At 42.2% G+C, this 14798-nt stretch overlaps 1 protein-coding gene across 14 annotated transcripts in view; it reads left to right on the forward strand.

Moving 5' to 3' along the window:
• Window positions 1-11849, forward strand: part of MYO5A (myosin VA) — a 184418-nt gene extending 172569 nt beyond the window's left edge. For all 14 annotated transcript variants that reach the window (XM_036441618.2, XM_036441582.2, XM_036441592.2 and 11 more), the window contains 3 exons: window positions 1559-1733; window positions 5578-5658; window positions 5914-11849. In XM_036441618.2, coding sequence (XP_036297511.1) covers window positions 1559-1733; window positions 5578-5658; window positions 5914-6066 — 409 coding nt within the window. In that variant the 3' untranslated portion in view covers window positions 6067-11849. The remainder of the gene's footprint in view (window positions 1-1558; window positions 1734-5577; window positions 5659-5913) is intronic.
• The last annotated feature ends 2949 nt before the right edge of the window (window positions 11850-14798 follow it).

The raw sequence follows: 14798 nt of genomic DNA on the forward strand, positions 1-14798 counted from the left end.
CCCGGGGACCTGAGCCTATGCCCCCTGCCCAACTTGGCTTAACAAGGGTGGGACTGGCTGGGTGTGGATCTAGCACAGGGGGGAGGGGATCGGCCAGGTCTGGGTCTCATGCAATATTGAGGTGCACGTGGGCAAGGACTTGATTCTGGGTCCCATGTGAGCCCCAGACTCTGACAGGAGGAAGGTTTTCATATATATTTTACTAATTTTCTTTCATCTCTGATGCTTCTGTTATAGAAAAAGGGTAAGTAGCAATATTAAATTATTTTCTCAAATTAATTCCCTTTTAATGTGCACTAATTTCATGCACCCGGTCACTAGTCAAATTATAATGAAGAATTATAATGCTTGGTTGCTCTTGGAAATTTATTTTAACAAAATACATTTCTGTACTATGGCAACAAGAGCATGTTTAATGAGTCTTTCACTAATATTTGAAATGTTCCCCTTGGTGTTTTAGAAAGAGCTACACTCGGTTTGATGCCAACTACTCCTCAGCATTACCTCATTATCATAATAGAATTGACTTATTTTATAACTAATTTATTTTAAAACAGCTAGAAAATTCACCAAGGGGAGGCAGTAATTCTCCTACAAAAGTCTTTAGTTACTCAGTCTCAGGAAATGTTGGCATTCTTTTCAGATTTCCCATTCTGACCCACATCCATTGTAGTTAACATTTGAGAAGCTAATGTCTTACCTCAGATAGAAGAATCTCTTTCTCTATAAGCTGTTTATACATTTGCAGCACCTAATAATTCCTCTTGTTAAGTGTGATTATTCACTCTGTGTGTCCATCTACCTCATTTTAGTTTGGAAACCACTGTTACTTGCTTGGCCATCTCTTGATATCTCAGCACCCATGTAGTTTTGGGGTCTTCCTCCCACTTGCCTTTCTCTCCTCCCCTCCCTGAGCTTCCTTGGGCCACTGCTTCCATTATCCACGCTCTTCCCTAAAGAAGGCTGGAGCACAGAGTATGTGTATGGGGTGGAGGGAGGTGTTATTATTCAGATGGACTTAAGTAAGAGGGAGGACTTAAAGAATTATTATTTCTCACTCTGAAGTTGTAGGAGAAACTATAAAGTGTTTCTGATCAGCTGTTTAAGGAGGGCACAGCCACATAATATGTTCTGTCTTATCTTTTAGCTGGTCTCACTTCATAATTTTTGCTATAATGGCTACTTTTCTATCTTGCATTAAAGATAATTATATTCTCTAGTCATTTACTCTTTTATAATTGTGATTATAAACCTCATGACTTTTTATAATGATAATTTTTAAGCATAGCTGATAAGATTTAAGAAAAGCAAACAAGAATACTGTTTATCATTTTAACAAATTCCTGACAAAGCCATACACAGAAAATTAAGGCATTTATGACAACATTCAGTAAATTTGCATTCTCCCCCCTTTCTCCTCTCTCCTTCCCTCCCTCCCTCCCTTTCTCCCTCTCTCTCTCTCTCTCTCTCTCTCTCTCTCTCTCTCTCTCTCTCTCTCTCTCTCTCTCTCTCTCTCTCTCTCTTTCTCTCTTTTTCTCCCCCCACCCCCCACACACAGGTACAATGTCAGTCAACTGGAAGAATGGCTGCGGGACAAGAATCTGATGAACAGTGGGGCTAAAGAAACCCTGGAACCTCTCATTCAAGCTGCTCAGCTTCTGCAAGTGAAAAAGAAAACAGATGATGATGCAGAAGCCATCTGCTCCATGTGCAATGCTTTAACTACTGCCCAGGTAACACACCTTCCCTTCTTTGACATTTCACATTCGTCAAGGGTGATATTGGGGGGGGTGGGGGTGGGGGGGAGCCCTCTAGCAATTGCTCTTGTCTGAGCTGACTTCTCTGTGTCAGAGAAGACATATATCTGACAGCTCTTGAAATAGGATTATACCAGGAAGTCACACATTTTAGTGCACTGAGACACAACCAGGAATGAAAGAAGGGTTAGCATCCTAGGCCTGCTATGGAGCTTGTGTTCCAAAAATAACTTTATAAGTCTTTTAACTTCTCTATTTTAAGACAGATAATTCTTGTTTCTGAATTGAGTTCCTATCTCAAAGGACCACACTTGTTGCTGGGGGAAACACTTTCTACCTAATAAAAGAGTAATATGCAAATTAGCCATCACTCCACTACACCACTAGGCACGCCCACCAGCCAATCAGAGCAAGTATGCAAATTAACCCCAACCAAGATGGCTGTGTCCACAGAGAGCAGGAGGGAAAAAGCCAAGCTTTCCACCTGCCCTACCTGGCCTAAGCCTCCACTCAAGGCTACAAAGTTTCAATTATAGAAGGTAAAGAAATCCAAACAGAAATGGTGGCAGTCATGGAGCAAGGAGAAGGCTTGGCTCTACTCCAGGCTACAAAGTTTCAATTGTAGAATGTAAATAAATTCCAATTACCAGGGCCTCCGCTTGGGTCGCCAAGGGGCGTAGCTGGCCTGCAAACCACTATAGGCTCCTCGCTCAGGCCATCCCATGCCCCAAGGAACCCCTAGCCTGATCTGGGACACCCTTCAGGGCAAATCAGCTGGCTCCCACCCATGCACTAGGCCTCTGTACAATCTAATAAAAGAGTAATATGCAAATTGACCATCACTCCAATACACAAGATAGCTGCTCCCATATGGTCAAAGATCCTGCCCCCATGTGGATACAAGATGGCCACCACAAGATGGCCAGCAGGGGAGGGCAGTTGGGAGGGACCATGCCTGCAAGGAAGGGCAGTTGTGGGTGATCAGGCAAGCAAGGGAGGGCAATTGGGAGGCACCAGGCCTGCAAGGGAGGGAGTTGGGAGTGACCAATTATGCAGGGGGAGGGCAGTTAGGAGTGATCAGGCCAGCAGAGGAGGGAAGTTGGGGGCAAACAGGCTGGCAGGGGAGCAGTTAGACATCAATCAGGCTGGCATGGGAGTGGTTAGGTGGTGATCAGGCTGGCAGGCAGAAGCGGTTAGGAGCAATCAGGAAGGCAGGTAGGTGAGCAGTTGGGAGCCAGCAGTCCTGGATTGTGAGAGGGGTCCCAGATTGGAGAGGGTGCAGGCTGGGCTGAGGGACACCACTACCCCTTTCCCTCTCTTCCCTTTCCCCATGCACAGATTTCATGCACCAGGCCTCTAGTCAATAAATAAGGGACAATCCCTGCTGAAAATGAACTGCAAGTTTAGAAGGGAAGACAGGTGTGCCCAGCTGATTCTGCTGGAAGGGATTCTAGTGAGCTCAGTGGTGAGGTGTCTGAAGGAGTGCTGAGGGCGATAACTGACTGACTGTTCAGAGGAGGGTCCATCAGGCATGGCCTTGAGTTTAAGGAGGGAGCAGAGAAGGGAGGACCCTGAGGACCGGCAGCCGCATGAGGGGAGGCATAGGCATGTGCATGCCCACTTCTCATTTGCCCAGTTATTTCTGTGCTTACTCTTGGTGTTTCTTAGTGTTCATCACATATCTCCTGGCATAGAAAGCTCACAGAGGTTACACATGGAGTATGTGCAGAAAGCAGCTAGGAGGATAGTAAGGATCCTGTCAAAAATTGCCACTTTGGGAAACTGGGAGGATGGGAGTGGGGGCACTTTTGCTTTTTATGTTTTGTTCTTTTTGTACAGTTTGAATGTTTTCCCAAATTTACATTTCTCTTTAAAATGTACAAAGATTAATACATTTTATTTTATTTTATTTTTTTTATTGTTCATCAGATTTTTTTAATTTCCTTGGTTTTTAGATTCACTTGTTGATAGTTACATATTTGTTGTTCATAATTTTTATCTTTGTTTACTTTCTCTTCTGAAAGAACCCCCTTCAGCAATTCATATAATTCTGGTTTGGCGGTGATGAACTCCTTTAGCTTTTTTTTATTAGTGAAGCTCTTTATCTGGCCTTCGATTCTGAGTGATAGCTTTGCTGGGTAGATTATTTTTGGCTGTAGGTTCTTGCTATTCATCACCTTGAATATTTCTTGCCATTCCCTTCTGGCCTGCATGGTTTCTGTTGAGAAGTCAGCTGACAATCGTATAGGTACTCCTTTATAGGTTACTACCTTCTTTGCTCTTGCTTCTTTTAATATTCTCTCTTTGTCTTTTGCTCTTGGAATTTTAATAATGATGTGTCTCGGTGTGGTCCTCTTTGGATTCCTTTTGTTTGGAGTTCTGTGTGCTTCCTGGACTTGTAAATCTAATTCTTTCACCAGGTGGGGGAAGTTTTCTGTCACTATTTCTTTCAGTATGTTTTCGATATCTTGCTCTCTCTCATCTTCTGGGACCCCCATAATTCTGATGTTGGTTCGCTTGAAGTTGTCCCAGAGGTTTCTTACATTATCTTCAATTTTCTGGATTCTCTTGACTTCTAGCTTCTGTGGAGGAGTGTCTTCTGGCTCTTTATGTTCCAAATCTTGGACTTGATTCTTGCGATCTTCCCTTCTGTTTTTAGGACTCTGTAAAATATTTTTTACTTCAGACAATGTATTCTTTATTTCTTGTTGATCCCTTATCATTTCTTGTTGACTCCTTATTAATTCTAGTTGATCTCTTTTCATATCCTCATAGGCCTTATCCATCTTTTCTAGGAAATTCTTGAAAAACCTTATAAGCGTAGATTTGAACTCTATATCCAGATGCTTTTTGTCCTCCATTTCTTTCGTTTGTGATCTATTTTGTTGTCGCATTTGCGATCTATTTTGTTGTCGCATTTCGCAGTTACAGATGGGATGGGGTTTCAGGGTGGAGCCTGCAGCTTTGGCTTCCGTCAGCCCTATGCGGGTCCTTCAGTGTTCGCTGCTGGCGCCTCTGAGAGAAAGGTGCCCTCGATTTTCGCCTGCTGCCAAACAGTCTATGCTCTCCCACAATGAGCCCGGTATTGGGGTTCAGTTCCGTTTGAAGTGGAGTTGGAGGTGGTGTTCAGAGCAGTCTGGAGCCCCAGTCTCCTTCCCGTCAGGGCAATCCCGCGGCACAGCCGACTGTCCCTTCTCTGTGTGCAGTGTGCGCACCTCCGGGACCTCCTTTCGCCTCTCCCTGGGGTTCCGCCTTACAGCCCAGCTCCCTATGGCTGAGCCTGAGTCCCCGGGGTCTGGCTTAGAACTGGGGTTCAGAGCAGTCGGGGGTCCAGCTCAGTCGGAGTTTTATCTCCTTCCCGCTAGGGAATGCCAGCCAGGCACTCGGCCTCCCTCCTCTCCAGCTCCTTCCTCTCCGCGCGCTCCGCGTGTCTCCGTACCTTGGGCTTTTACAGTTCCTCCGTGCCTCCTTTTGGTTTTCTCCTTGCTTCTTGCTGTAGAATTTCCAGTCAGTCAACCTTCCTGTAATTCTGGGCAATGTCCGTTTTATATTTTAGTTGTATTTTATTGAAATTGTTGTGTGCGGCTGCGGCTAGGTGTTCACCTGGGCGCAGCCATCTTGGATCTCCGATTAATACATTTTTATTATAAAAATTAAAATAGTAAAAATATATGTGCCCTCAGACCATCTCATCTCCCCTCCTGCCCCACCAGCCCTGGAAGGAATGGAAACTACACTGAGATCTTTTCGGTCTTCTACATTATGAGCCCCAGTGCACTTGACTATATGTTGAAAACTTTGATCATTTTATTTCTCACAGATTGTCAAAGTGCTGAATTTGTATACGCCAGTTAATGAGTTTGAAGAAAGAGTCTCTGTGTCATTTATTCGTACTATACAGGTAAGATCGCTCAAACACAGTTTTTTAATGGAAATTTTACAATTTGTTGAAGGATAATTTTTTAAATTTTTATCATATTTTTACAGTGCATTAAGTTTTTTTTGTAACAGCTTATTGGGAAAGTGAAGTTAATTTAAAACAAATGTAAACATTCTTCATTAGTTGGAGAATTTTGGGTAGGATTTTTGGCAGAAGAAAATTATCTTTATAGATTCAAAGAACTGATGCTCTGCTTTTTTGTTTTTTTTATCTTAGATGCGTTTACGAGACAGGAAGGACTCTCCTCAGCTGCTCATGGATGCTAAACACATCTTTCCTGTCACCTTTCCCTTCAACCCGTCCTCCCTCGCCCTGGAGACCATCCAGATCCCAGCCAGCCTTGGCCTGGGCTTCATCTCCCGGGTCTGAAAGCCACATCGAGGCAAAAGGACAGTACATTTCTTGCCTGAAATAAGAACCCCTTATTTCCAGTCAACTACTGAAAACACACTTTAAAGAAGATGTAGTCATTATCTTCCAAACAAGAGGTTATTAACTGGAAATCTCCCTAGAATACTTTCATCACCTCGGAAAGAAAGTCACATTCCCTCGTGCTATTACCTGTAGCACCGCCCACCCTTGCTCATTAGGTACCCCGAGTTCACATGCAGGTGTATGATGGAAGGAAGGGGGAAATGTATCTTGAGTTGCCAGCATTTATTTTAAATCCTTAGCACTACATCTAAATGGTGTAAAAAACCATAAATTCCAGATATGAGTGATTGGGAGGAAGGTACCCACAGAGAACGTACTCTGTATAACCAGAAGATAATCACTATTGAGTACATGTCGTATCAGTTTAGGAATCATGGTGATGTTGAACTGGATCACAGAAATCAACTACAGTAGGTATAATAACTGGACAAGTAACATCCTTTGTGTGTCATTATGATGTAGAGATATTAAGAAAATGCTGTTTTGCTGTATCACATAGAAGTCCATTTGCACTGTAGTTTCCTGAGCATTTTAAGCTGCTGCTACATACTGGTTCTTCAACATGTAAGCGGTATTCTTGTTAGGTACTACGACAATAAGCTTCTCTTTTATCGACTCTTGTTTACAGTACAATCAGATCAGTTTTAACTGGATTCTTTGCAAACATCTGTAGATTCACCTGCACAAGTAGCAGACACTGGGAAGTCATGTAGTAATATGACAGAATGTTTGACATTCAGGGGTAGGATTAGACAGAACGGCAGTTGTTGGTGTCTATTTATTCAGGACATATTACAGTGGTGTGCTCATTATTTTTCCCTGGTGGATACCACATCAGGGTACAGTGTTCTGTAAAGTGACTTATTTTTAGTTCCCAGATCTGATTTCTGCAATGCATATAGTCAACCTTGACAGGTTTCCTTTCTTCTTAATTTATTAAGAATTAATCTCAGTCACTATCTAGAGAGCATTGTCAGAATATTCATGATTCAGGTCTTAAAACCTTGATTATCCTATAAATTATGCAAAAGAAGGTGTGTAATGAATAATTATGATTATTTTTTTTTAGCCTTTGCAATTTCTATAAATGTTCTCAGTAACGCTAGATACTGTAAAGAGCATCGTGTTAGAAATACTTTGACTTATATAAGAAATATTAGAAGATGGCTGAATTTTACAGAGAATTGGGCTTCATAAGACCCAGATTCTATGTTTTCATCCCTAAATTTTAATTAAACATACTCTTCATTTTTCCTTAAAAATCTTATACATAAAGCTTTCATATTGTGCAAATAGAATTCCTTGGCTTTCATCAGAAACTCTGGTTCTTCATTGCAATCATAGATTTATATAATTTAACTCCCAGATGGTTTATAAAAATGCATCTTATTAAAATATGTGCAATATTATTAATGGAAGTCAAACAGTTTAGAACTAGTGATAAAGACTTTATTAAAAGATAAATACTATCTGTTAACTTATTTGGGTCTCAGATTCCTCTTTTATAAATAAGAGGATTGGACAACTGACTCTTAAGATCCCTTCCACGTCTAACCTCTCTCCTCTCGGCGCTCAGATCTTAGAGAAATGAGCTGTAGTTCCTCAGTAAGTTTATCCTCTGATGTAGAGACCAGTGTTCAGTGCCTGTTAAGTCTGAGGGATTAATAAAACTGTCACAAGTCTGGTTAGTTATAACTCTTCTTCAATGTGCATGATCTGTGTCCATGCTTTTAGAAAATTCATAGGTCTAGGTGATTTTTATTGAATCACATACTGTGGTATTCAATTGGATACATTTATTTGCAAAACCAACCCAAAACATTACTAATTCAATCAGATTCTCTCAGTTTTTGGTTTGTCACTGGTTTTCAGTGAACAATGAACTTATAACCAGATGGTTCGTACTGAATGTGTCATAGTCTAAGAGCGTGAGGGGGACTTGAGTGGGGAGAGGCTCACCACAAAATGCCACCAGCGGTAGGCTGTCCACCGAAGCCCCCGACCTCCCCAGCTCAGTCCTGTGCAGCATGTCCACGCGACCCTCAGTCTCGTCAGGTCTTCAAGATGCGCCGTGGCTCCTGCTGCCTTGCAGCCCCTTTTCCTGCTCCCAGACAGCTCATGTCCTGAAGCATCTCTCGTCGAGGCCTTGGTCTCTGCCCGGACTGCTGTCCTGCTGGGCCGGAGGGCCTGTTCAGGGACGGCCACAGAGTTCTGCTGTTCCGGGGCTCCAGGCTCCCAGGACCCAGGTGGGGGGTCGGAATTCACTTCTCTTAGCAGCCTGAAGACCTTTGGTCTTGACAAGAGTACCTGATGGAGGGGCCCCATGGCCTGGTAACGACTGCTACTTGAGGATGCAACCCTGTTCTGAGGACTGCTCACCCGCCCTGTCCATCCACACTCTCATGCAGCTGCACACACTTCCAGCAGCTTCCACCTGCCCCTTTGTCTGTTCGCTCCCCCTATTCCGTCAAGCAATCGTGTATTCCATCTCTGCTCTGACTGCATTGAAGGCAGCAGTGGATGTTGTCAGTCCTCAGCTGCCCCCTGGCCCGCCTGGTGGTCTACCTGGAGGCTAATCTGTAAAACTTGTTCTTCTCCTCTGTAGTACATTTTTAACATTATCACCAATTTACTTTTTCATAATTCCTCTGTGACACACATTAGGAATTCAAAGATCTTGAAAGAATAGCAGTTCATTGTCTTAAGCCCTTCTCCCTACTCAACTCCCCGCTCGCTCACATCTAGATTAGCTCGCACCTTGGAATTCAAAGTTGAAAAATAAGAAGCAGTTTCCCTTCTTGTAGCTTTTCTTAGGGTAAGGCTTTGATCCACCTGAGAGTAACTATTGTACAATGATGGGGAAAGAAGAATATGGTATAAGATCCACAAATGTGGCTTCATGATTTCTTTGGAAGATTTGAAAAATCCCCATGTACCTGACACTTTTTTGCCAGGATAAAAGTACATATCTATATATTCCAAAGCCAACTTCAAGGAGATGTGGGGGTTGGGATCAGTTAGTATGATTTGCTTTATTTCAGTGGATAATTGAGAGTTGGCTCTTTCGGGGTAATAGTGTATAATATAGAGCAAATCTATTCATAACAGTGGGGGAAACTATGAAAATATTTTATTAATAGAATCTCAGTACAGTGACTGTAGAGAAACTACTTTCCTGGTAACCCTAGGTAAAGAGGCAACTGTCACCATCTGAGAAGTCTCTCACTCTCTCTCTCAAACACACAATCACCAGTTCATAGAGTTGCCCAGGAGGCATAATCAAGTATCCTCTGGGTAACTTCAACTACTTAGGATAAAACAGCAACAATTAGTGTTTGACCTTTAAATTCTCCTTTAGAACATACCTCGCATTGGCTCTGCTTTCCTCCAGCGTGCTTTCTCTTACCTCACTGCATCCTCACAGCAGCACCGGAGGGTAGAACTGTGGCTAAGTCATCTGCTGATGGGATGTGGGTGGTAGGTCCCGCAGCCCTCCAGCCCAGCAGCTCTCCCCACAGCAGCGGCAAGTCCTGGGGTCACATCTGTTCCTCAGTACCTATGGGGGGCCCCGGGTCAGCAAGAGGTGCTCGTTCTCTCTATTAGAGTTGGCAGCTGGCATATGGGAGCTGAGCAATGAGCAATGCCGACTTCTTTTTGCTGACGAGACAGCGCCTAGAGCCAGTGGTTTTCTTTCTGTCACAGTTGCCTGCTACCACTAGGCGTGGCTTTGTAATTACCCAGTGCTCCCTGGCAGGGTGCAACGGCTCTGTGTGTAGGTCATTAATTAGTAGCAGGCTGTCTCAGCCTGACGGAAAGCAGTGAACGCCTCCCAAAGTGATGAGGAAGGTCACTCTCCACACACCCCCTCCGTTAGAGCCAACAGGTGAGCTGTGAGAGCCACCAGGGAGCTGGGCAGCCCTTGGGGAACCTGCAGCTGCAGGCCAGGCCCATGGGTGCTTCTGAGAGTCATCCCCCGCCTGGCCGTGCACAAGTCAGGGTGTGCTTAGATGTTACTGTGTGTGCATGCTGCCAGTGTCTGCTTTGCGGCTAGGAGGTGTGCTGTATGCATGTGTGTTAGGGAGGCTGTGTGTTGCTGTGGCCTCCGTTCGTGGATAAGGGCATCGTCATTTCTTCTCAGGCCGTGCTGTGAGGGCCGCCTTAACCCCTGCTCCCTTCCCTCCTGGAGCTGCCTTAAGTTCTCCAAAACTTTTCCTCTGTACAGGGATGTCTTGCCTGGAGAGAATATCAAGCCCTGTTTCTCAAGGTCTTGTGAGGGTTTTGGTTGGGTGTGGCCTCCAACCACTAATTCCTTTCCCAGAGTCTGCATGCTCCTCCCCCACCTGTTCCTTCTTCCTTTCTTTTCTGTTATTTCCGAACAGGTAGTAAAACTCTGAGGCAGCAACAATCTCAGAGTCGGTGGAATGTGGACTTAGAAAGCCTTCCTGAGTTTGGGGGTCTAGGGGTGGGAGGACTCTGTGTCACAAGTAAGCAAATGAACATATGGAAGAAATGTTAGATTTTTTGGTAGTATTTAAATGGCTTGTTTTCCACCAGCCTTTTCTTAATAAATAAAGGTAAAGAGTACCACTGTAAAACTTTTCATGGGCATTCTTTAAAAATATTTTTTAAGAACCCGGTACTATAAAAGGTTGAAAACCAGAAAAAGTGCTATAAATTTGAACCCATTGCATTACCCTAAATTAAATCAGCCTGGAGTTAGTGGGTTTTCAGAAGATCAGGAACAGAAAAGTACTGTGTGACATATCTGCCAAAATGTGTTCTATACATTTTTTAATTTTATAATTCGGTCTAGCTAAAATGTTCATTAGCTTAACTTAATGGGTGTTAGTAGAGTCATAAATATCTGAAATGACTAACCTTTTTAGTACTGTAATATTGCCTGAACTATTTGAAAGAAAAATGTTTTTGAGTTGAAACTGGAATGTATAATTCAATGCTTGGTAGGTGAGTACATTTTAAAGCATTTTTCAGAGTCAATAATTTCAAATGTCTTATTGTTGCCGTATATTGTAAGATTTTAGCTCACATTTCAGGCTTTCTAAATCATTTGAGCCATTTATTTTTTTTCCCAACAAATGCTGATATTTTACACATTAAATGTGGATATGTGTGTTGTAATTTATGATTCCTAGCTATGTATATCTGTGGAGTCCTGGAGTAAGGTTGACGTTTTTGTTGGAAATTCTAATTGCTCTAACAGTGTTGCACAGAAATGAGCTCATGACATTTAACATATTGTATTTTAATTATTAACTTTAAATTATTAATTTATTGTGAAATGGTTATACCGTTTAACTAAAATGAAATTGAACATTGTAATTTTCCAAACAGGTTTTCTTCTTGGACCTGGAAAAGTTTTTAGGTACAGTATTCATTAAGAAGGAAGCAGAAGTACTGAGAAATGAAGGAATTACCAACCAACTCTAGGTTTAAAAGAAACCCATCCCAGCATATCTCACATGTAGTTTTTAAAAATAAGTTAATAATTCACCTCATTTTAACAAGAGCCTTTGAAACATAGGTTTTTCACTATATATCACCTAGTGCTAAGATGGAAACCAAAACAATATCAGATTGACATTTAAGCTCTAAATTTGTAGTTGTCTAATGTTGTACTTAGTAAATGTGTGTCATTAATGCTGTATTCTCCTAGCTATTATAGAAAATTCTTCAAATAAAGATATGGATATAAAGGATTTTTGTTGGTGTCTTATAAATAAATCCACAACACATGAAACATGGAATATATACCAACATAGGCCACATTCTGGACCACCTTTAAAATTTAAAAAATAGAAGTCCTATAATGTATGCTTTCAGATGAAAACAGAATTGAACTAGAACTCAATGACAAGAAAAATGGTTGAAAAATCTCCAAATACTTGGAGATTAAACAGCACACAAGGGCACATACTTTGGTTGCATGTTTGGGCAAAGTGGGAGGCAACCAGTTGATGTGTTTCTCTCCCTCATCCCTTTCTTCCACTTTGTTTTAAAAATCAATGGGAAAAATATCCTTGGGTAAGGATTTTTAAAAAATTAACTCAATAAATATAGTTCTTTTAAAGGTAGGAATTAAAATGGTCCACTAAAAAAAAAAAAATCCATCACCACAAATACTGGTAAAAGAGAAGCAGAGGAATAAAAAAGACCTGAGCCTTATAGAAAAAATGTCTCATAAATCCAGCCAAAGCCGGTTTGGCTCAGTGGTAGAGCGATGGTCTGCAGACTGAAAGGTCCCAAGTTCGATTCTGGTCAAGGGCATGTACATTGGTTGCGGGCACATCCCCGGTAGGGGGTGTGCAAGAGGCAGCTGGTCGATGTTTCTCTCTCATCGACGTTTCTAGCTCTCTATCTCTCTCTCCCTTCCTCTCTGTAAAAAATCAATAAAAATAAAAAAATAAAAAATCATAAATCCAACCACATCAATGGTTACATTAAATGTGAACGGGTTGGGGTGTCGAACTCAATCAGAGAAGGGGCCAAAATCTAAAATCCAGCCTAAATCGCGGGCCGAATGGTTTACTGAACAGTCATAAACTGTCATTGTGATGGAAATGCAGCGGAGTGCAGTGATGACAGCGCGGTGCGGGCCACATTGCAAGGCCTGGCGGGACGGATTTGGCCCGCGGGCCTTGTGTTTGACACATGTGGATTAAACACTTCCACCAGAAGCAGAGATTGTAGCCGAAACCGGTTTGGCTCAATGGATAGACCGTCGGCTTGGAGACTGAAGGGTCCTGGGTTCAATTCCGGTCAAGGGCATGTACCTTGGTTGCGGGCATATCCCCAGTAGGGGGTGTGCAAGAGGCAGCTGATCGATGATTCTCTCTCATCGATGTTTCTAACTCTCTCTCTCTCTCCCTTCCTCTCTACAAAATCAATAAAATATATTTTTTTAAAAATCTTAAAAAAAAAAAAAAAGAAGCAGAGATTGTGAAACTGGATTGAAAAAACAAAAAAGCAATAACAGCAAACATGGCCAAACTGTATTGCTATCTATAGATTAACAAACATGGGTTGAGAAAAATATATCAATCCCATTCAATATTGAAAAAAAAACAACAAACTAGGAGTAAGAGGAACTTAATGTATGGAACTTAATGCTAACCTTATAATTAATGACAACAAAACACAAAACAAACAAACAAAAATAGAATACTTTCCCCCCTAAGTTAAGAACAAGGCAAGAATGTCTATTTGTTCTTACCACTGCCACTGGACATTGTGCTGGTGGTTCTAGCCAACTCAATAAGCACATACGAAAATAAATGCACCTACGCTGAAAAGAAAGTTTTAAAAAGTGTATTCATTTGCAAATGACATTTTTTGGAAAATCCTAAGGAATCCACAAAAATTTTCTATAATAAATTCAGGAAAGGTCACAAGATATATAAAATCAATTACATTTCTATATATTAGCAATAAACAATTGGGAAATGAAATTAAGAACTTATATAAGAAAGGATAATAGGAAAATAAGGTATGTATAATATCAACGGAAATACGAAATATCCAGAAATTACACTAACAAAGACCGGTATGGCTCAGTGGTTAGAGCATCTGCCTGTGGACTGAAAGGTCCCAGGTTCGATTCCAGTCAAAGGGCATGTACCTTGGTTGTGGGCACATCCCCAGTAGGAGGGAGGTGTGCAAGAGGCAGCTGATCGTTGACTCTCTCTCACCGATGTTTCTAACTCTATCCCTCTTCCTCTCTGTAAAAAATCAATAAAATATATTTTAAAAAAGAACTTATATACATCCATAATAGCATGAAAAAGAATAATATGCCTGAGAATCAAGTTAGTAAAAGAAGTGCCAGGCTTGTACACTGAAAACTACAGAACATGGCTTAGCCATCTTGCAGAAGTTTTCCAGCAATCCACACACTTCCCAGAGGCTGGTGCTCAACCAGGATGGGACTTTTGACCATTAAAAAAAAAAAAAAAAAGTCAAATAATTGTACAATTTCCCAAAAATCCTGCTAGGGTTTTTGTTCCAAATATATTACGCTTATATATTATTTATTTGGGTAGAATTGACACCTGTACAACATTAAATATTCCCATATATGAAAATCACACATCTCCCCATTTTACTGAGGTCTTCTTTCATGCCCACGAAGGGAAATTTAAACATTTTCTCCACAAAGGCCAAGTGCTTTTTTGTTAGTGTAATTTCTGGACATTTCGTATTTCCGTTGATATTATACATACCTTATCTTCCTATTATCCTTACTTCGTATTTTCTAAATGGTTATTGTGGTTATAAAGAAAAGCTACTCGTCTTTATATTTTATTTTGAATATGGTCACCTGGCTGAACGAGATCTCACAAGTTTGTTGCTTCTCCTGGGATTTCTATGGAAATGGTCATGCCCTTCTGCTCTGGACGGTACACACGCAGCGGCTTACGGAGCTGAAGCCGCGGCCGGGACCACCCGGGACGCACCTGCTTCCCGCGGGCGGGCGGCGCCTCGCTCCGCCTGGTTCCTGGAGGGGCGCTCCGCCCGCGGGGGGACCACTGCACCGGGGGGAGGGTCGCGCCCCGCCCCGCCCCCGCCCCGGCCAATCGCGGCGAGGAGTCGGGCGGGAGGGACCAATCGGCGCCGCCCTCCTGGGAAAGTTGGTGGAGCCGCAGGAAACT

Source organism: Pipistrellus kuhlii, unplaced genomic scaffold (genome assembly GCF_014108245.1).
Source record: "Pipistrellus kuhlii isolate mPipKuh1 unplaced genomic scaffold, mPipKuh1.p scaffold_m20_p_1, whole genome shotgun sequence".
Classification (NCBI taxonomy): Eukaryota; Metazoa; Chordata; class Mammalia; order Chiroptera; family Vespertilionidae; genus Pipistrellus; species Pipistrellus kuhlii.